This window comes from Anas platyrhynchos, chromosome 3 (genome assembly GCF_047663525.1).
Source record: "Anas platyrhynchos isolate ZD024472 breed Pekin duck chromosome 3, IASCAAS_PekinDuck_T2T, whole genome shotgun sequence".
Classification (NCBI taxonomy): domain Eukaryota; kingdom Metazoa; phylum Chordata; class Aves; order Anseriformes; family Anatidae; genus Anas; species Anas platyrhynchos.
In genome coordinates, this window is record NC_092589.1 from 104,731,141 (window position 1) to 104,751,621 (window position 20,481).

At 46.5% G+C, this 20,481-nt stretch overlaps 2 protein-coding genes across 2 annotated transcripts; both read right to left on the reverse strand.

Annotated features, from left to right (window-relative positions):
• Positions 1–11,186: 11,186 nt before the first annotated feature.
• On the reverse strand, positions 11,187–13,133 carry LOC140002033 (inositol 1,4,5-trisphosphate receptor-interacting protein-like 1). The gene has a single exon (XM_072035122.1). It carries the CDS (start codon positions 12,730–12,732, stop codon positions 11,722–11,724), a length of 1,011 nt encoding a protein of 336 aa, XP_071891223.1. The 5' UTR covers positions 12,733–13,133; the 3' UTR covers positions 11,187–11,721.
• Positions 13,134–17,252: 4,119 nt separating this feature from the next.
• On the reverse strand, positions 17,253–19,525 carry LOC119716499 (inositol 1,4,5-trisphosphate receptor-interacting protein-like 1). Its single transcript, XM_072035123.1, has one exon. It carries the CDS (start codon positions 18,796–18,798, stop codon positions 17,788–17,790), a length of 1,011 nt encoding a protein of 336 aa, XP_071891224.1. The 5' UTR covers positions 18,799–19,525; the 3' UTR covers positions 17,253–17,787.
• Between the last annotated feature and the right edge of the window lie 956 nt (positions 19,526–20,481).

Genomic DNA, 20,481 nt, shown 5'->3' on the forward strand with positions numbered 1-20,481 from the left:
TACTGCCCTTATCTATAAATGCTTAAGAATCTTGACTCTCGAGAGAAACCTGGTTATTCCTTGCACTTTATTAAACATTCTTTTTTACAATTATTGTGTACTTTATCTGTAAGCTATGCTATAACCTGTAGTGAGAATTTCATTTTAAGTATGTGAAAGATGAAATGCCTTGTCCCATATCATGCCAACAGCCTGAACCAGTCTGGAATAGCATTGAGGTGGAGTGATTTGCATACCCATTTAAGTTCACAGTTAATGCTAATTGGTAGTAACTGGAAAATGGAGGTAAGTGTAATTATCTGAAAACATCCGGTGTTTCTCTTACTGAATTGAAGACCACACTCTGCACTTATGTTTTAGCTTCTGGTACGGTCTTTTGTCTGCGTTTAAAGAGACTGGTTAATAGGTACAAATAAGTGGTTTTAATTAGATTTCTTCACCGCGTGACAGGCAATTACAATTGTGGTAGCATCTGCAGCTTCAGAAGAAATTGCATGATGTTTTTGTAGTAAAGGAAAGAGAGCTGCTTTCAGAAAGAGAAAAAAAAAATAACCTCCACCTTTTCCCAATTAATTCTGAATCAGTTCATTAAATCTGAGCCTGCAAATGTATATACATGTGAGTAACTTTAGGGGAGTGCAGTACCACTAGACTCAGTCTGCATTAGCCTATACATATGAATATATGCATATAAAGACTAAGCTCATTGTACCTGCTTTAATAAGTAGACATATACCTACGCACAAATCTTTGGAAATCTTAACCTAAACATTCTCACATGAAACTGCAGAAGGGCTGCTTTAGAGAAGGCTGATAGCTAATTCTGAATCATAGTCTAGTCACAAGGAACGATTCTGGTGCATCTATATAAATCCATGGAGGTGGTGTTACTGAGAGTTTCATGAAATATTCCCAGCAAGTAATTGACCTACTGAATGAAAATCTTGGTTTCAATTAACAAATTGTCTGAAAACAAGCTCATGATATCACAGCATAAAATATCAGTTGGTTTTAAAACATAGCCCCTATTTTTCTGTTAATTTTCACTCTTTTTTCAATGTACGTGTTCTTGCAATGCTGAGAAAATACAAAAATACGCTCCCTCATATGACGCCCAGGATCTTAGGAGTTCATACTTGAAAGATATGATATCTATACTGTAAACCACATTATCATTACAAACAGTTTGCAGCTAAGGCTTTAAGTTACATGATTTCATCTGTCACAAGTTTCCATTGGAGAATGCAATGTTTTGGGAAGATGCTCTTGTGCTGTTATTTAGGAAGCTGTGCATTGGGGAAGACAATGTTGGAAAATTTCATCTTGAAAACAGTCAGAAAATAACAGTCCCTTTGTACTGACATGGCAGATACGTTAGGTGCAAGAACAAAAAGGATCCTTCCCCAGAGAGCTCAAAATCTTAGTTTGCAATCAAAAATGAAGTATGCAAATGTCACTTGAAAAGAAAGAAATGGGAAAATAAGCAACTTTTGCAGCAGAAAATGTAGCCTGTCTTTGATATTGGCTGTAAATTGTATGATGAGGACTTGCACAGGCATTGCAGTAAAACTAGGTCTCTTGCTGCTTTATTTTTTCTTTAAAAAAAAATAAAAAAAAATCATTACGTATGTTTTCATAAGTTTTCAGAGAATTTCCTCCCTCTGCGAAAACATTGTGTTGCCTGTGGGAAGATGAAGCATTGGCTGGAGAAAGGTGGCATCCCACATCGTACTGACATGATGACAGTGCGATTAGTCCCAAAAGTTAAATACAAGAATTTTTTGTATGATTCCATGAAAAAGAAGGTTAGAGAGTGAGATGAAGAAGCTAATGTACCCAGAGTAGTGAACCTATAAAACTTGGTCATTGCATAAGTTTTACTTAATTTCATACTGTTAGAAATATTTGCATGTAATGAGCAAGAACTTCCATAAGGAAATTCCAGCAAAAGCTGTCAGTCAAAGTGCAGGAGGGGATGTGTTGATTTAAATAATCCCTGGAGAGTGGCTTGGCATAGCATGAGCTACTTTTGATGTTCTGCGATTAAGCTTTTATGGTTCCATAAGCGCTCACAGTTCTTGTTTAACAATGAGCACAAAGGCATCTCTCAGCCCTAGAGAGGTTACTTGATCTGTCAGAACAGTGTAACGCTGAGGTAGCAAACACTTCCTATAACCTTTGTTTAGTTGAATGACCATTGAAGAGAGTCAGTTGTTTACAGTAGTAATCCTACGAGATGACACTAACCCACGAAGAACAAACAGAGAAGGTCTGTGGCAGAGGATAGGAAATGGCAGTGGGGCAATGTTATTAAATGCTCCTCGTAGTATACAGTATTTATTTTTTTTTACATTTTTTTAGCATTAGTTATATCAAGTTGATCACTTTTCCACAGTAAAGTCTTATTTTAGCTTTACCTACCTGGCTTTGCTTAGCCTAAAATATTTGAGACTTATTTCCAAAGAGAAAAATATTCCTGCAAAAGCTGATGCCTATCAAACTGAATTACTCTTCATAAAAAATTTTCCTATTGAAATTTTGCCATTTGTATCTTTGTCTCACCTTCCCCTCCAAATCAGTCTTTTGCCATCTCCTCAAATATTCCAAATGTACTATAAGCTTCACCTGCATTGGCTGTTTGCTAATCTAATATAACCTTTAATTAGTCGGTTCTGCTATGAAGTCAGTTTCTCCTATGAAGACAGCCTGCGGGAGTTGGGGTTGTTCAGCCTAGAGAAGAGAAGGACCCCGGGGAGACCTTACAGGGGCCTTCCAGTACCTAAAGGGTGCCTACAGGAAAGCTGGGGAGGGACTAATTGTGAGGGAGTGTCAGGATAGGACACAGGGGGTAATGGCTTTAAACTAAAAGAAGAATAGATTTAGATTAGATTAGATTAGGAAGAAATCTTTCACTATGAGAGCAGTGATGCACTGGCACAGGCTGCCCAGAGAAGCTGTGGATGCCCCATCCGTGGAGGTGTTCAAGGCCAGGTTGGATGGGGCTTTGGGCTACCTGAGGTAGTGGGAGGTGACCCTGTAAGTACCTTTCTACAGTCAGTAGCTGAAATCTGCCTTTACAGAACACTTAGCACTAGTAGCAGAACACTTTGGCTTCAGATTTTTGACTTGCACTTGTATTTCACTCCTACAGCTGTTCTGAAAGCAAACAAGCTTCTCAGCTTTTAAGGTAGCAATCAGTTTCTATCATAAAACAGATTTGGGCCAACTTTCTTTCATCTAAGTACTTAAATTCTGTGGTGGGAAAATGCATTGGTGTCACTTGTGAACATAAACTCCTGTGCCACTCAGACCATTTTATGTTTCAATTATACACTGTCTGTTAACAAAATCAAGCAGAGCTTGTAAGGGCAGACAAGGAAAAGCTCACTTTCCTTTTCAACTGCTGCAAATATCAGCTCTCAGGTGCAGATCTTAGAAATGATAATTTTCTCACTAAAGGAACTTCATGCTTGCATGACAAGGACAAAACAACTGACTTCAGCAACAAGGAGTTGCTCTTAGGAATGGGTTGCCTTTTCAAAGCAAACTCTACTCATAAAATAGCTTATGGGAAAGCGATACAGAATGCACAGTATTTCAAAATGTAATAACTGAAGTGCCATGTGTAAATGGGGTATTGTTGTCACTTTGGTGATTGAAAAGTTTGGGGAGTAAAGGTCCTTTTTCAGAACAGAGCTAAAAGCAATGAGCTTCAAAGCTGAATTACAAGTTCAAGAGCAGTCATGCTGGGCTTTGTTAGGTATGTACCAGACTATGAGACATAAGGTAGATGGGAGAGGCTGGTGGTAACCTGGAGAGGAATCTACTTGTCAGTCTATAAAAATATAGTAAAGAACTGACAAGTCTACATATTTAATGGCCTTAACTACAAAAACAAAACAAAACAAAACAAACAAAAAAAAAACACAACACAAAGCAAACATTCATATTAAATGCATACAAATGAATGTACCATTGATAAATTGCTTAGTTTACTTTCCTGTTATATTGCAACAGCAAGCCATGGAAATAACTGCTTTTAACAGGTTTCTCAGGTTTCTGGGCTGTCTTTGTATTGTGTCTCCTTTGCTGAAAGGCGAGACCTGACTTTTCTTCATATCTGATGTTACAGCTTCTCAAAGTGATCCTTGCCATTTCGCGAGTTCAGTTCCCAGGGTTACTCCCACTAGCCCTAGGTGAGTGCAACAAGATAGGACTAAGCCTCTTCTTTATATGGATTAATTGTTTCTGAAAGAATAATGCACTTTCTTCTTGCCAGGGTTGCTTAAGAGTTGATTTTAATGCCAAGATAAGCTTAGAGAGTAAAGTAAGTTTTTTCTAAGAGCAAAGGTTGAAGTGTAGGAGAGGGTGCAAAATATATAATAAAAATGCAATTTAAAATTCTGCTTACCAAATAATTTTTCCTTTCAGTTGCTTCATGCCAACAGTTAAGAGAGAGAAAGGGAGAGCTGTGGGATTTCAGTAAGGCTTTTGACACCATTTTCCACAGCATTCTCCTCGAGAAACTGGCTGCTCTTGGCTTGGACTGGCATACCCTTTGTTGGGTTAGAAACTGGCTGGATAGCCGGGCCCGAAGAGTCATGGTGAATGGAGTCAAATCCAGATGGAGGCTGGTCACTAGTGGTGTCCCCCAGGGCTCGGTGCTGGGGCCGGTCCTCTTTAATATCTTCATTGATGATCTGGACGAGGGCATTGAGTGCACCCTCAGTAAGTTTGCAGATGACACCAAGTTAGATGTGTGTGTCGATCTGCTTGAGGGTAGGAAAGCTCTGCAGGAGGATCTGGATAGGCTGCACCGATGGGCTGAGGTCAACTGCATGAAGTTCAACAAGGCCAAGTGCCGGGTCCTGCACCTGGGGCGCAATAACCCCAAGCAGAACTACAGGCTGGGAGATGAGTGGTTGGAGAGCTGCCAGGCAGAGAAGGACCTGGGAGTGATGGTGGACAGTCAGCTGAATATGAGCCAGCAGTGTGCTCAGGTGGCCAAGAAGGCCAACGGCATCCTGGCTTGTATCAGAAACACTGTGACCAGCAGGGCTAGGGAGGTGATCGTCCCCCTGTACTCGGCTCTGGTGAGGCCGCACCTCGAGTACTGTGTTCAGTTTTGGGCCCCTCGCTACAAGAAGGACATGGAGGTGCTTGAGCGGGTCCAGAGAAGGGTGACGAAGCTGGTGAGGGGCCTGGAGAACAAGTCCTACGAGGAGCGGCTGAGGGAGCTGGAGAAAAGGAGGCTCAGGGGCGACCTTATTGCTCTCTACAGGTACCTTAAAGGAGGCTGTAGCGAGGTGGGGGTTGGTCTGTTCTCCCACGTGCCTGGTGACAGGACAAGGGGGAATGGGGGAAAGTGGCGCCAGGGGAGGTTTAGGTTGGATATTAGGAAAAACGTCTTTACTGAAAGGGTTGTGAGGCACTGGAATGGGCTGCCCAGGGAAATTATTGAGTCGCCATCCCTGAAGGTCTTTAAAAGTCATTTAGATGTAGAGCTTAGGGATATGATTTAGTGTAGGACTTGTTAGTGTTAGGTCAGAGGTTGGACTCGGTGATCTTGGAGGTTTCTTCCAACCTAGATGATTCTGTGATTCTATGTTATGTTATTTACTTTTTCTGTCCCCCAGGACTGGCTTGCCCTGAATAGCTTTCTGAGTCCTTACGGCCATTGCTACTTAGCTCAGGATGGTTCTCTCTGTTCTTAAGTGTTCATGTGTAATCCTTATTCTACAGCTGTTCTCCTAGAGGGCTTTCTTAAGTTAGTCCTTGTGTTTTCTTTTGAGCTTAAGTTACTCTGTTATTTTTGGAAGATTTTGTAACTTTTTGTCGTAAGACTTCTTAAGAGTCCACACATCTTACTAGTTTTATTGTCTGCCATTCATTTTAAAATCTGTATAAAACTGCAACTACCGACATTAGAAAGGGTGGGTTCAGTCCTATGACACTTCATTTCCACTCCTGTCATCATTCCCACTGTCTCCTCCACACAGTTTTGAAGCTCCTGCTCTTAAAATTCCTCCCTTGCTACTTCTGGCTCTGGCAGTCAGCACAGCTTGAGGTACCTCCTCTTTGCCAGCCAGTGAGTCATGTCAGGCTGCACAGTGGACAAAACTGATGGAGTGAGCAGAAATAGGGTGTCAGCTGGTGAATGGAAAGGAGGTACTAGGGATGGGATGCCGCAGCCTGGAACAACCCAATGCAATTAAATTTGTCACTGAGTCAGAGCCTGAATGTTTCTGCATTTGTTCCAGGACCCACCTGCTTCCCCAGTTCTTTTCTCCAGCTTTATGTGACAAGCAAGAAGCTGTTGCCATATGTCCTAGCGGGGAAGCCTTCCCTTTGCAGAGCAGCAGGGTAAGGGAATCTTGCTCAGCTTGGAGACCTGAGAAGAAATGGTCCTGGAGCCTTGCACCAGCCAGCCACTGAGCATAAAAATACTCCACTGCAATTTGATTTTGTTAGTTGTGTCTCAATGTCCCATCTGTTAAATGGCCCTCTGCAAGCATATGGGCCTTGTCCAAACACAAATTTGTGAGATGTAGTTATAATAATGTAGTCCTCCCCACAAAACACACAAAGCTTTAATGAATAACATTCTGGGCACTGCAGCCAAAGATGCACACTAGTATTCAGGTTTCTGAGTGCTACTTCAAGTCGTGTACGAGCTCGGATGGATGTTCCATTTATACATGCAGTGCTATTGCATCAGTAAATTCATGAGGTTGTTGGACCACCCTGTCAGTCAAACAGCAGCCTCACCAAAATTGCAGTGCACAAACCTGAAATGCTCTAGGATATAATATCTACCTATTGATTTATTTATTTATTTACCTTGCAGAAAACCTATCCAGTAGACTGAAGAAGGATTTTAGTGATTTGAGCATACTAATCATACTAATACATACATAAAAAATCAAATTTTCTTCCTAGACAGGTAAATTATTATCACATTAAATATATTTTATATATTTAATACATATCATGCACAATGCTTCATTCTTTTGGTGCCCTAGACTGTATGTAAGAGCAGAGCTTGGTTACTATGTCCTTCATAATTTCCAAAATTGATATTTATGGTGACAGTAAAATTAACCTGTTCCTAAAATACACTGTGCTTGTGGAGAATATTTGAAATAGGGCTGTGAAAGTTTAAACAGCCTGAACTGGCTTAATTTGTAACCACTTCATCATTTCTGTGAAAAGTAAGATATCTGTGTGTAACAAAAACAGTTCATAACACCAGCTTGCTCTGCTCTCTTATGGAGATGAAAATAGTCCAACTTCATGTCTAAACATTTTGTCTACACAGCATTCATGTAAGGAGCAAATCTGTCTGATACCTTGCTGCTTGTTTTACTTCCTCCTGCTCTTAGTTTTGATATTTTTATTGAACTTTCTGACAGCATTTCCTTTTAATAAGGGGTTGTGAGTACTAAAGATTTCACAGGAACACTGGCTGTATCTCCTTTTCTTGTTTAAATATGAAATACAATTACTACAAAATTGAGAGAACAATGAAGAGCTTGACTGTTCTTAGTTCCCACTTCAAAGTACCATGCTATAATGAAATCCTGTGAGAAAATGTAGAACAGGCAATAAATTCCAAAATACAGAGTTATTCTGTGAAAGTCACTGCCAGAAAATAACAGCCATTTTAAGGGCATTTTAAGTATCATCAACAGTCGATATCATTTACAATTACAAGGGATATAAATCTTTAAGCTCTGGGTTTCTAGTTATCAAGCTAAGCAACTGATATCTATTCTGTGGAAGAAATGTGTGTGCATGTTATTGTACAGTTCACTTTTCCGAGTTTTTTGCACTTCTTTTGAAATATTTAGCTACCATCAGAGAGGATGCTAGACCACTGATCTGATTCCCTAGCACTGTGAAGGTGTTCCACTTCTTCCTAACTGTACCCATTTCTATTAGAGAGTTATTGTGTCACGGTGGAGAAATACTAACTTAGGGATCCTGCAGTATATGGCATTACAGGGGACTGCTGAAGCAGACTAGAGCACTGTTCCTGTAATGCTGCAGTCGGGCTAATGCTGTGAATCGTATGATTGATGTCCTAGGGGCTGCACTCCCTGCTGGTTTAAACAGGAAGCTCTTCTCGTATCATTTCAGTTCAGCAAACAAGGCCACTTCCTTAACAATACAATAACAGGAATTTGATCAGAAACTTCAAAATTCAGTTCTTGGAGGCATGAAGCTGATTGCTTTCATTCTTGCATTATCTGCAGTTATTAGGCATAAAAGTTGTGCTTCTTGTTTTAAAAAAAATAGGTTTTCCTCGTATTCTTTTCACAAGGAGGAATCTGGCTTTTTTATGATTGCTAAAATATCATCCCCTTTTTGCTAGAGATTTCTCATTCTTCTTTATTCCCTTCAACTAGATTTACATTGCCAATATCGCATTGTGATTCGGCAGGAAAATGCACTCAGCTGCTTCTAAGTACTTTTCTTCTTTTAATGTCCCTATGTGGTTCACCACTGGGAGCAGCAGTTTTAGGCACACATTGTTCAGGTGCTGGTTGCTCTAGAGGTAAGCCTCTTCCACTGCCTGTGTTCATTTGCTGCTTCTATTCAGATACGAGAAATATTACAGCTAAATAAAACAGAATTATTTATATTGCAGAACTAAATTATTTGCCTTGTTGTTTTTTGCTGGTAAGATTTGCTTTCAGGGCCATGGAGGTCAGTGAAAAAGACCAGAGCTCTGAAGACTTAACCTCAGCAGAGGCAAATCGAGTTAGAAAATGTAGAAACAAATAAAACATACACAAGTCCATAGGATCTGGTGGGACTCATCCATGAGTGCAGGGCTGCTCTCGATGATATATGAAAGGTCATAGCAGTCGGAAGAGGTTCCTGGGGACTGTAAGAAAGCAAATGTCATGCCTGTTTTCAAGAAGGGCAGGAAGAAGAATCCAGGGGACTATAATCCTGTCAGCCTCACCTCAGTCTCTGGGATGGTGATAGAGCACCATCCCTCCTGGAAGATATTTTCAAGCATACCGACAAGATGGTTGGGAGTTATCGACATGGATTTAAGCAGAGGAAATTGTGCCTGAACAATCTGGCTTTGCAGGCAAGGGGAGAGTGATGGATGTCGCTTATCCCTATTTTAGCAAGGCTTTTGACATCATCTCCCATAACATCTGCATAGACAAACAAGTGAAGTAAAGACTGGATAAATGAAGGTGGACTGAAAACTGGCTGAACTTTTGGGCTCAAAGGGTTGTGATCAGTGGTACAAAGTCCAGCTGGAGACCAGGCCCTTGTGCAGTACCACAGGGGTTGATGCAGGGCCCAGTACTTGTTCACCTTCTTCATTAAGAACCAGGTGATGGGACAGAGTGCACCCTCAGCACGTTGACAGATGATACAAAGCTGGGAGGAGTGGTTGATAAACCAAGTGGGTGTGCTGCCTTTCAGAGGGACATTGAACCTCAGAGGGACAGGAACCTCACAAAGTTCAACAAAGGGAAATCTGAGTCCTGCACCTGGGGAGGAACAACCCCATGCATAGTACACGTTGAAGGCTGACTGGCTGCAGAGCAGCTTTTCAGAGAAGGATCTAGGGTTCCTGGTGGACAAAAAATTTACCATGAACCTGCAACGTGAACTAACAGCAAGGAAGGCCAACAGCATCCTAAACATTGCCAGCAGGTCAAGGGTTGGGAATGGTCTTTTCTAGTGAGTGCTGTGTCAAGTTTTGGGCTCCCCAGCACAAGAGAGGTGTGCACATAGTAGAACAAGTTCAGTGAAAGATCACAAAGGTGTTTAAGAGAATGCGTCATACAAGGAGAGGCTGGGAGAGCAGGAAATGTTTAGCTCGAAGGAGGGAAGGCTGGTGCAAATCTTATCCATGTGTGGAAATATCAGAAGAACAGAATCACAGAATCATCTAGGTTGGAAGAGACCTTCAAGATCACCGAGTCCAACCTCTGCCCCCATCTGGATCCCATCTGGCCCCATCGACTTTTCAGACAGGATCTTCTGTGAAGCTGTTTTATTCGCGATTGCAATGTTGAGTATCCTGCATGCAGGAGCACCCAGCAAAAGTCTGTCATAACCTTGTGTTCCCTATGCACGGGACCTCCCGCAATTATTTTTCAACAGTCTTGGCAATCTGGAGAGGTCCCAGTTGACTGGAAGCTGGCAAATGTTGTGCCAGTTTTCTAGGAGGGCAAGAACGAAGACCCTGGCAACTACAGGCCTGTCAGTCTCACCTCAGTGCCTGGTCAAATTATGGAGAACATTATCCTGGGAGTTATCTGGTGCACAGCTGAGGGACAGTGCAGTCATAGGTCCCAACCAACATGGGTTCAGGGTGGGTCCTGTTTAACAAACTTGGTTTCGTTTTTTTGATAAGATCACCCATCCCATCCATCAAGAGAAGTCAAAGGATTGTCCCACCCTGCTCTGTGCTGTGCGGCCTCACCTCAAGCACTGTGCGCGGTTCTGGGCACCACAGCACAAAAAGGACATGAAACTGTTGGAGAGTGTCCAGAGGAGGGCTACAGAATGGTGAAGGGCCCAGAGGGGAAGACGTACGAGGGCACTGGGCCTGTTCAGCCTGGAGGAGGCTGAGGTGGGGCCTCATTGTGACCTACAGCTTCCTCATGATGGGGAGCGGAGGGGCAGATCTCTTCTCTTTAGTGAGATCTCTTCTCTTTAGCGACCAGTGACAGGACCCAAGGGAATGGAGTCAAGCTGAGGCAGGGGAGGTTCGGGCTGGACATCAGGAAGAGGTTCTTCACCGAGAGGGTGGTCACACACTGGGACAGGACTTTAAGAAGCGTTTGGACTGTGATGGGAGCCGTCGGGCTCCCAGGGCATGGTTCGCCTCACGTTGCACAAATCCCCCATTCAGACTCCATACAGCACACTGGCAACACGCGGCGCTGAGGAGGGTACTGAGCTGTTCTCCTTGCCCTGCTAGAGGTACCAGGACAGGCAGCAGAACTGTAGCTCCAGAAGGAGTGCAATTGGAGCCCATGGAATCAGCTCCTCAGCTAAATGCTCCCCGTGGCTATGGCATTTCCTGACCCGGTGTGGTACAGACACTCACTGACAAAGCGTTTGTTCAAATAAACAATATATATTACAATAAATAATAAACAATATATAAACAATATAATAAAAATTGCAATGTATATTGCAATATGTATTGCAATATATATGTATTGCAGAGCTCGGAGCTGCTGGAGTGAGTGGACACTCCCCAGGAGCCCAGATGGTCACTGTCTAGGTGGAAAGAGGAGTCTCTGCTTTAAGCTTCCCTGCAGCGGTGTCTTCAGCTGCACAGGGTCTGCCTCCCCCAGGGGTGGTTTTGCTGCAGAGACGCCATGGAGGAGCAATTCCCAGCTGAGCAGCATCGTTTCCATGGGCAGCGTGCTCAGCACTGGGGCATGTGGCAAGCAGGGTGTCACTCCTTCAGCTTCGCAGCCACCGAAAGCATCGCTGGTGAAATCCCTCCTGTGCGTGCTTGCCACGAGGATGGCGGTCAGGTCAGGAGGTGGGTGACAGCGGTCATCGAGGCACAGGTGGCAAAGTTAGTGCCTACCAGGGTACAGACACAGAGCTGCAGATGTCTGAGGTGGAAGGTGTGCCGAGCATGCTGAGGTGTTTCCTGAAGAGCAGCATCTCTGGCACAGCGCAGCTCTGGGGCCACCTCGTGCTGCTGCGAACGCCGGCCTCTGACTACTTGAAGGTCAGGTAGGTGTCCGAGTCGTCCTCCTTCACCCCAAGCATGAGCTCGACAGAGAGGCTTTCATTGGAGGCGTTGGTCAGCATGAACTTGCAGAAGCGGGTGGCGGGCAGCATCGTTAGCTGCAGCTGGGCTGACTGAGGCATGGCCCCCCAGGCTTCTGCCACCAGCCCCTGGAACCACTTTGCTGTCTTCCGCACATCCAAGTAGGAGCCACAGCAGAGGGTGTCCAGGAGGTTTGGGTCCTGGTTCTTCAGCTCGTGCTCAGGATGGTGCAGGAAGCACAGCACGTCACCCAGCATCTGCTCCCGTGTGCACATGCACTGCAGCTCAACGCGGAGGCATGAATTCCTCACCAGCCTCTCCCCTTCGGTGCCCAGCTCCAGGTGGAAGGTGTGCCCAGGCGGTGGGTTCAGGGGCACGAGCAGGCGGTAGATGGTATCACACCCAGTGGGACCGGAGGCGCTGCCCACCGCAATGGCTGGCTGCAGCCGTGGCATGAACTCGCTCCTGGGGAGGCCCTGGCAGGCAGCGAGCAGGTTGTTCACCAGTTCCTCCACAACCTTGCACGTTCCTCCCAGGTTCCTCACCGGCCGCTGCAGGTACTCGCTGACGAATCTCCGGGCATCCAGAATGTCACTGGGGTCTTCCTCGGAGTCGTCGTTGTCCTTCCTTCCGGAGACGCCTCTCTTGGTTCTGCTGCGCCGCTTACGGCAGAATTTCATGAGGATGCAGCAGAGCACAAAGAACAGGACGATCGCTCCGGTCAGGACCCAGAAGTGCCAGTGCTGCAGCAGCGACAGGAGCAGGGTTCCCACACGCACCCAGCCGTGCTCCTGGTCCTTCTGCTCGATTTCCATCAGCAGCTGCATCATCCGAGCCTGCAGCTCCTCTGCACGCTGCTGCATGCGCGCGGTTGTAGCCACGTCCAGATCATCGCCGACTTTCTGTGGGCCCTGAATTAAGCTCAGGAAAGTCAACGCGAAGAAAATTTCCGAAACCATGGTCTGCAAGAATTGAGAGAGAAGGGGGTCAGCTGGGTGGGAGCTGGCTGGTGGCTGAGGGAGCCGGGGCAGGAGCTACAGACTCCTGGGGTCAGGTAGGAGAGGGGGTGAGGGAGCTGGGAGGCAGCAGCGACTGCGACCAGAGCTAGCGGTGACAGCCACGAGCCCTGCCCTGAATGGCTGGGCCCTTGCTTCAGGCTTAGCAGCCCTCGGGGGGCTGGTGTTTGTGCCCTGGCCCTGGCCCAGCCCAGCCTTCCCCCTGCTGCTTCACTCACCTCGCCAATGGCTCAGGACAAAGTGAAGCAGCGCTGCCCATGGCTGCCTTAAATACAGTCCCCCCATTGTGACATGTCCTCTGTGCTGTCACCCGTGCCCCCACCCCGCCACAGCCCCCCACAACCCTGGTATTGCCCGAGTGCCAGAGCTCCTCGGGATCCCTTTGCATGGCCTGTGGGAGCCCCCAGGGCCGTCTGCAGAGAGAAATTTGGGTGATGGAGCCCATGGACGCTGTGCTCCTTGTGTGCCACAACGGTGCAGTGCTTCGGAGGAGACATTTCTGGATGGGGAAGAGGCTGTGCGGGAGGGGAGGTGCCCGGCGCTGCCGGAAGCTCGTTCCTGCCGTGCCTGTGAGGAAAAATGTCAATAATTTTTACAGAATCACAGAATCATCTAGGTTGGAAGAGACCTTCAATATAACTGAGTCCAACCTGTGACCTAACACTAACCAGTCCTTCACTAAACCATATCCCTAAGTTCTACATCTAAACGTCTTCTAAAGACCTTCATTCATCTTGAAAACAGTCAGAAAATAACAGTCCCTTTGTACTGACATAGCAGATACGTTAGGTGCAAGAACAAAAAGGATCCTGCCCCAGAGAGCTCAAAATCTTAGTTTGCAATCAAAAATGAAGTATGCAAATGTCACTTGAAAAGAAAGAAATGGTAAAATAAGCAACTTTTGCAGCAGAAAATGTAGCCTGTCTTTGATATTGGCTGTAAATTGTATGATGAGGACTTGCACAGGCATTGCAGTAAAACTAGGTCTCTTGCTGCTTTATTTTTTCTTTAAAAAAAAAATAAAAAAAATCATTACGTATGTTTTCATAAGTTTTCAGAGAACTTCCTCCCTCTGCGAAAACATTGTGTTGCCTGTGGGAAGATGAAGCATTGGCTGGAGAAAGGTGGCATCCCACATCGTACTGACATGATGACAGTGCGATTAGTCCCAAAAGTTAAATACAAGAATTTTTTGTATGATTCCATGAAAAAGAAGGTTAGAGAGTGAGATGAAGAAGCTAATGTACCCAGAGTAGTGAACCTATAAAACTTGGTCATTGCATAAGTTTTACTTAATTTCATACTGTTAGAAATATTTGCATGTAATGAGCAAGAACTTCCATAAGGAAATTCCAGCAAAAGCTGTCAGTCAAAGTGCAGGAGGGGATGTGTTGATTTAAATAATCCCTGGAGAGTGGCTTGGCATAGCATGAGCTACTTTTGATGTTCTGCGATTAAGCTTTTATGGTTCCATAAGCGCTCACAGTTCTTGTTTAACAATGAGCACAAAGGCATCTCTCAGCCCTAGAGAGGTTACTTGATCTGTCAGAACAGTGTAACGCTGAGGTAGCAAACACTTCCTATAACCTTTGTTTAGTTGAATGACCATTGAAGAGAGTCAGTTGTTTACAGTACTAATCCTACGAGATGACACTAACTCATTCTTCTTTATTCCCTTCAACTAGATTTACATTGCCAATATCGCATTGTGATTCGGCAGGAAAATGCACTCAGCTGCTTCTAAGTACTTTTCTTCTTTTAATGTCCCTATGTGGTTCACCACTGGGAGCAGCAGTTTTAGGCACACATTGTTCAGGTGCTGGTTGCTCTAGAGGTAAGCCTCTTCCACTGCCTGTGTTCATTTGCTGCTTCTATTCAGATACGAGAAATATTACAGCTAAATAAAACAGAATTATTTATATTGCAGAACTAAATTATTTGCCTTGTTGTTTTTTGCTGGTAAGATTTGCTTTCAGGGCCATGGAGGTCAGTGAAAAAGACCAGAGCTCTGAAGACTTAACCTCAGCAGAGGCAAATCGAGTTAGAAAATGTAGAAACAAATAAAACATACACAAGTCCATAGGATCTGGTGGGACTCATCCATGAGTGCAGGGCTGCTCTCGATGATATATGAAAGGTCATAGCAGTCGGAAGAGGTTCCTGGGGACTGTAAGAAAGCAAATGTCATGCCTGTTTTCAAGAAGGGCAGGAAGAAGAATCCAGGGGACTATAATCCTGTCAGCCTCACCTCAGTCTCTGGGATGGTGATAGAGCACCATCCCTCCTGGAAGATATTTTCAAGCATACCGACAAGATGGTTGGGAGTTATCGACATGGATTTAAGCAGAGGAAATTGTGCCTGAACAATCTGGCTTTGCAGGCAAGGGGAGAGTGATGGATGTCGCTTATCCCTATTTTAGCAAGGCTTTTGACATCATCTCCCATAACATCTGCATAGACAAACAAGTGAAGTAAAGACTGGATAAATGAAGGTGGACTGAAAACTGGCTGAACTTTTGGGCTCAAAGGGTTGTGATCAGTGGTACAAAGTCCAGCTGGAGACCAGGCCCTTGTGCAGTACCACAGGGGTTGATGCAGGGCCCAGTACTTGTTCACCTTCTTCATTAAGAACCAGGTGATGGGACAGAGTGCACCCTCAGCACGTTGACAGATGATACAAAGCTGGGAGGAGTGGTTGATAAACCAAGTGGGTGTGCTGCCTTTCAGAGGGACATTGAACCTCAGAGGGACAGGAACCTCACAAAGTTCAACAAAGGGAAATCTGAGTCCTGCACCTGGGGAGGAACAACCCCATGCATAGTACACGTTGAAGGCTGACTGGCTGCAGAGCAGCTTTTCAGAGAAGGATCTAGGGTTCCTGGTGGACAAAAAATTTACCATGAACCTGCAACGTGAACTAACAGCAAGGAAGGCCAACAGCATCCTAAACATTGCCAGCAGGTCAAGGGTTGGGAATGGTCTTTTCTAGTGAGTGCTGTGTCAAGTTTTGGGCTCCCCAGCACAAGAGAGGTGTGCACATAGTAGAACAAGTTCAGTGAAAGATCACAAAGGTGTTTAAGAGAATGCGTCATACAAGGAGAGGCTGGGAGAGCAGGAAATGTTTAGCTCGAAGGAGGGAAGGCTGGTGCAAATCTTATCCATGTGTGGAAATATCAGAAGAACAGAATCACAGAATCATCTAGGTTGGAAGAGACCTTCAAGATCACCGAGTCCAACCTCTGCCCCCATCTGGATCCCATCTGGCCCCATCGACTTTTCAGACAGGATCTTCTGTGAAGCTGTTTTATTCGCGATTGCAATGTTGAGTATCCTGCATGCAGGAGCACCCAGCAAAAGTCTGTCATAACCTTGTGTTCCCTATGCACGGGACCTCCCGCAATTATTTTTCAACAGTCTTGGCAATCTGGAGAGGTCCCAGTTGACTGGAAGCTGGCAAATGTTGTGCCAGTTTTCTAGGAGGGCAAGAACGAAGACCCTGGCAACTACAGGCCTGTCAGTCTCACCTCAGTGCCTGGTCAAATTATGGAGAACATTATCCTGGGAGTTATCTGGTGCACAGCTGAGGGACAGTGCAGTCATAGGTCCCAACCAACATGGGTTCAGGGTGGGTCCTGTTTAACAAACTTGGTTTCGTTTTTTTGATAAGATCACCCATCCCATCCATCAAGAGAAGTCAAAGGATTGTCCCACCCTGCTCTGTGCTGTGCGGCCTCACCTCAAGCACTGTGCGCGGTTCTGGGCACCACAGCACAAAAAGGACATGAAACTGTTGGAGAGTGTCCAGAGGAGGGCTACAGAATGGTGAAGGGCCCAGAGGGGAAGACGTACGAGGGCACTGGGCCTGTTCAGCCTGGAGGAGGCTGAGGTGGGGCCTCATTGTGACCTACAGCTTCCTCATGATGGGGAGCGGAGGGGCAGATCTCTTCTCTTTAGTGAGATCTCTTCTCTTTAGCGACCAGTGACAGGACCCAAGGGAATGGAGTCAAGCTGAGGCAGGGGAGGTTCGGGCTGGACATCAGGAAGAGGTTCTTCACCGAGAGGGTGGTCACACACTGGGACAGGACTTTAAGAAGCGTTTGGACTGTGATGGGAGCCGTCGGGCTCCCAGGGCATGGTTCGCCTCACGTTGCACAAATCCCCCATTCAGACTCCATACAGCACACTGGCAACACGCGGCGCTGAGGAGGGTACTGAGCTGTTCTCCTTGCCCTGCTAGAGGTACCAGGACAGGCAGCAGAACTGTAGCTCCAGAAGGAGTGCAATTGGAGCCCATGGAATCAGCTCCTCAGCTAAATGCTCCCCGTGGCTATGGCATTTCCTGACCCGGTGTGGTACAGACACTCACTGACAAAGCGTTTGTTCAAATAAACAATATATATTACAATAAATAATAAACAATATATAAACAATATAATAAAAATTGCAATGTATATTGCAATATGTATTGCAATATATATGTATTGCAGAGCTCGGAGCTGCTGGAGTGAGTGGACACTCCCCAGGAGCCCAGATGGTCACTGTCTAGGTGGAAAGAGGAGTCTCTGCTTTAAGCTTCCCTGCAGCGGTGTCTTCAGCTGCACAGGGTCTGCCTCCCCCAGGGGTGGTTTTGCTGCAGAGACGCCATGGAGGAGCAATTCCCAGCTGAGCAGCATCGTTTCCATGGGCAGCGTGCTCAGCACTGGGGCATGTGGCAAGCAGGGTGTCACTCCTTCAGCTTCGCAGCCACCGAAAGCATCGCTGGTGAAATCCCTCCTGTGCGTGCTTGCCACGAGGATGGCGGTCAGGTCAGGAGGTGGGTGACAGCGGTCATCGAGGCACAGGTGGCAAAGTTAGTGCCTACCAGGGTACAGACACAGAGCTGCAGATGTCTGAGGTGGAAGGTGTGCCGAGCATGCTGAGGTGTTTCCTGAAGAGCAGCATCTCTGGCACAGCGCAGCTCTGGGGCCACCTCGTGCTGCTGCGAACGCCGGCCTCTGACTACTTGAAGGTCAGGTAGGTGTCCGAGTCGTCCTCCTTCACCCCAAGCATGAGCTCGACAGAGAGGCTTTCATTGGAGGCGTTGGTCAGCATGAACTTGCAGAAGCGGGTGGCGGGCAGCATCGTTAGCTGCAGCTGGGCTGACTGAGGCATGGCCCCCCAGGCTTCTGCCACCAGCCCCTGGAACCACTTTGCTGTCTTCCGCACATCCAAGTAGGAGCCACAGCAGAGGGTGTCCAGGAGGTTTGGGTCCTGGTTCTTCAGCTCGTGCTCAGGATGGTGCAGGAAGCACAGCACGTCACCCAGCATCTGCTCCCGTGTGCACATGCACTGCAGCTCAACGCGGAGGCATGAATTCCTCACCAGCCTCTCCCCTTCGGTGCCCAGCTCCAGGTGGAAGGTGTGCCCAGGCGGTGGGTTCAGGGGCACGAGCAGGCGGTAGATGGTATCACACCCAGTGGGACCGGAGGCGCTGCCCACCGCAATGGCTGGCTGCAGCCGTGGCATGAACTCGCTCCTGGGGAGGCCCTGGCAGGCAGCGAGCAGGTTGTTCACCAGTTCCTCCACAACCTTGCACGTTCCTCCCAGGTTCCTCACCGGCCGCTGCAGGTACTCGCTGACGAATCTCCGGGCATCCAGAATGTCACTGGGGTCTTCCTCGGAGTCGTCGTTGTCCTTCCTTCCGGAGACGCCTCTCTTGGTTCTGCTGCGCCGCTTACGGCAGAATTTCATGAGGATGCAGCAGAGCACAAAGAACAGGACGATCGCTCCGGTCAGGACCCAGAAGTGCCAGTGCTGCAGCAGCGACAGGAGCAGGGTTCCCACACGCACCCAGCCGTGCTCCTGGTCCTTCTGCTCGATTTCCATCAGCAGCTGCATCATCCGAGCCTGCAGCTCCTCTGCACGCTGCTGCATGCGCGCGGTTGTAGCCACGTCCAGATCATCGCCGACTTTCTGTGGGCCCTGAATTAAGCTCAGGAAAGTCAACGCGAAGAAAATTTCCGAAACCATGGTCTGCAAGAATTGAGAGAGAAGGGGGTCAGCTGGGTGGGAGCTGGCTGGTGGCTGAGGGAGCCGGGGCAGGAGCTACAGACTCCTGGGGTCAGGTAGGAGAGGGGGTGAGGGAGCTGGGAGGCAGCAGCGACTGCGACCAGAGCTAGCGGTGACAGCCACGAGCCCTGCCCTGAATGGCTGGGCCCTTGCTTCAGGCTTAGCAGCCCTCGGGGGGCTGGTGTTTGTGCCCTGGCCCTGGCCCAGCCCAGCCTTCCCCCTGCTGCTTCACTCACCTCGCCAATGGCTCAGGACAAAGTGAAGCAGCGCTGCCCATGGCTGCCTTAAATACAGTCCCCCCATTGTGACATGTCCTCTGTGCTGTCACCCGTGCCCCCACCCCGCCACAGCCCCCCACAACCCTGGTATTGCCCGAGTGCCAGAGCTCCTCGGGATCCCTTTGCACGGCCTGTGGGAGCCCCCAGGGCCGTCTGCAGAGAGAAATTTGGGTGATGGAGCCCATGGACGCTGTGCTCCTTGTGTGCCACAACGGTGCAGTGCTTCGGAGGAGACATTTCTGGATGGGGAAGAGGCTGTGCGGGAGGGGAGGTGCCCGGCGCTGCCGGAAGCTCGTTCCTGCCGTGCCTGTGAGGAAAAATGTCAATAATTTTTACAGAATCACAGAATCATCTAGGTTGGAAGAGACCTTCAATATAACTGAGTCCAACCTGTGACCTAACACTAACCAGTCCTTCACTAAACCATATCCCTAAGTTCTACATCTAAACGTCTTCTAAAGACCTTCATTCATCTTGAAAACAGTCAGAAAATAACAGTCCCTTTGTACTGACATAGCAGATACGTTAGGTGCAAGAACAAAAAGGATCCTGCCCCAGAGAGCTCAAAATCTTAGTTTGCAATCAAAAATGAAGTATGCAAATGTCACTTGAAAAGAAAGAAATGGTAAAATAAGCAACTTTTGCAGCAGAAAATGTAGCCTGTCTTTGATATTGGCTGTAAATTGTATGATGAGGACTTGCACAGGCATTGCAGTAAAACTAGGTCTCTTGCTGCTTTATTTTTTCTTTAAAAAAAAAATAAAAAAAATCATTACGTATGTTTTCATAAGTTTTCAGAGAACTTCCTCCCTCTGCGAAAACATTGTGTTGCCTGTGGGAAGATGAAGCATTGGCTGGAGAAAGGTGGCATCCCACATCGTACTGACATGATGACAGTGCGATTAGTCCCAAAAGTTAAATACAAGAATTTTTTGTATGATTCCATGAAAAAGAAGGTTAGAGAGTGAGATGAAGAAGCTAATGTACCCAGAGTAGTGAACCTATAAAACTTGGTCATTGCATAAGTTTTACTTAATTTCATACTGTTAGAAATATTTGCATGTAATGAGCAAGAACTTCCATAAGGAAATTCCAGCAAAAGCTGTCAGTCAAAGTGCAGGAGGGGATGTGTTGATTTAAATAATCCCTGGAGAGTGGCTTGGCATAGCATGAGCTACTTTTGATGTTCTGCGATTAAGCTTTTATGGTTCCATAAGCGCTCACAGTTCTTGTTTAACAATGAGCACAAAGGCATCTCTCAGCCCTAGAGAGGTTACTTGATCTGTCAGAACAGTGTAACGCTGAGGTAGCAAACACTTCCTATAACCTTTGTTTAGTTGAATGACCATTGAAGAGAGTCAGTTGT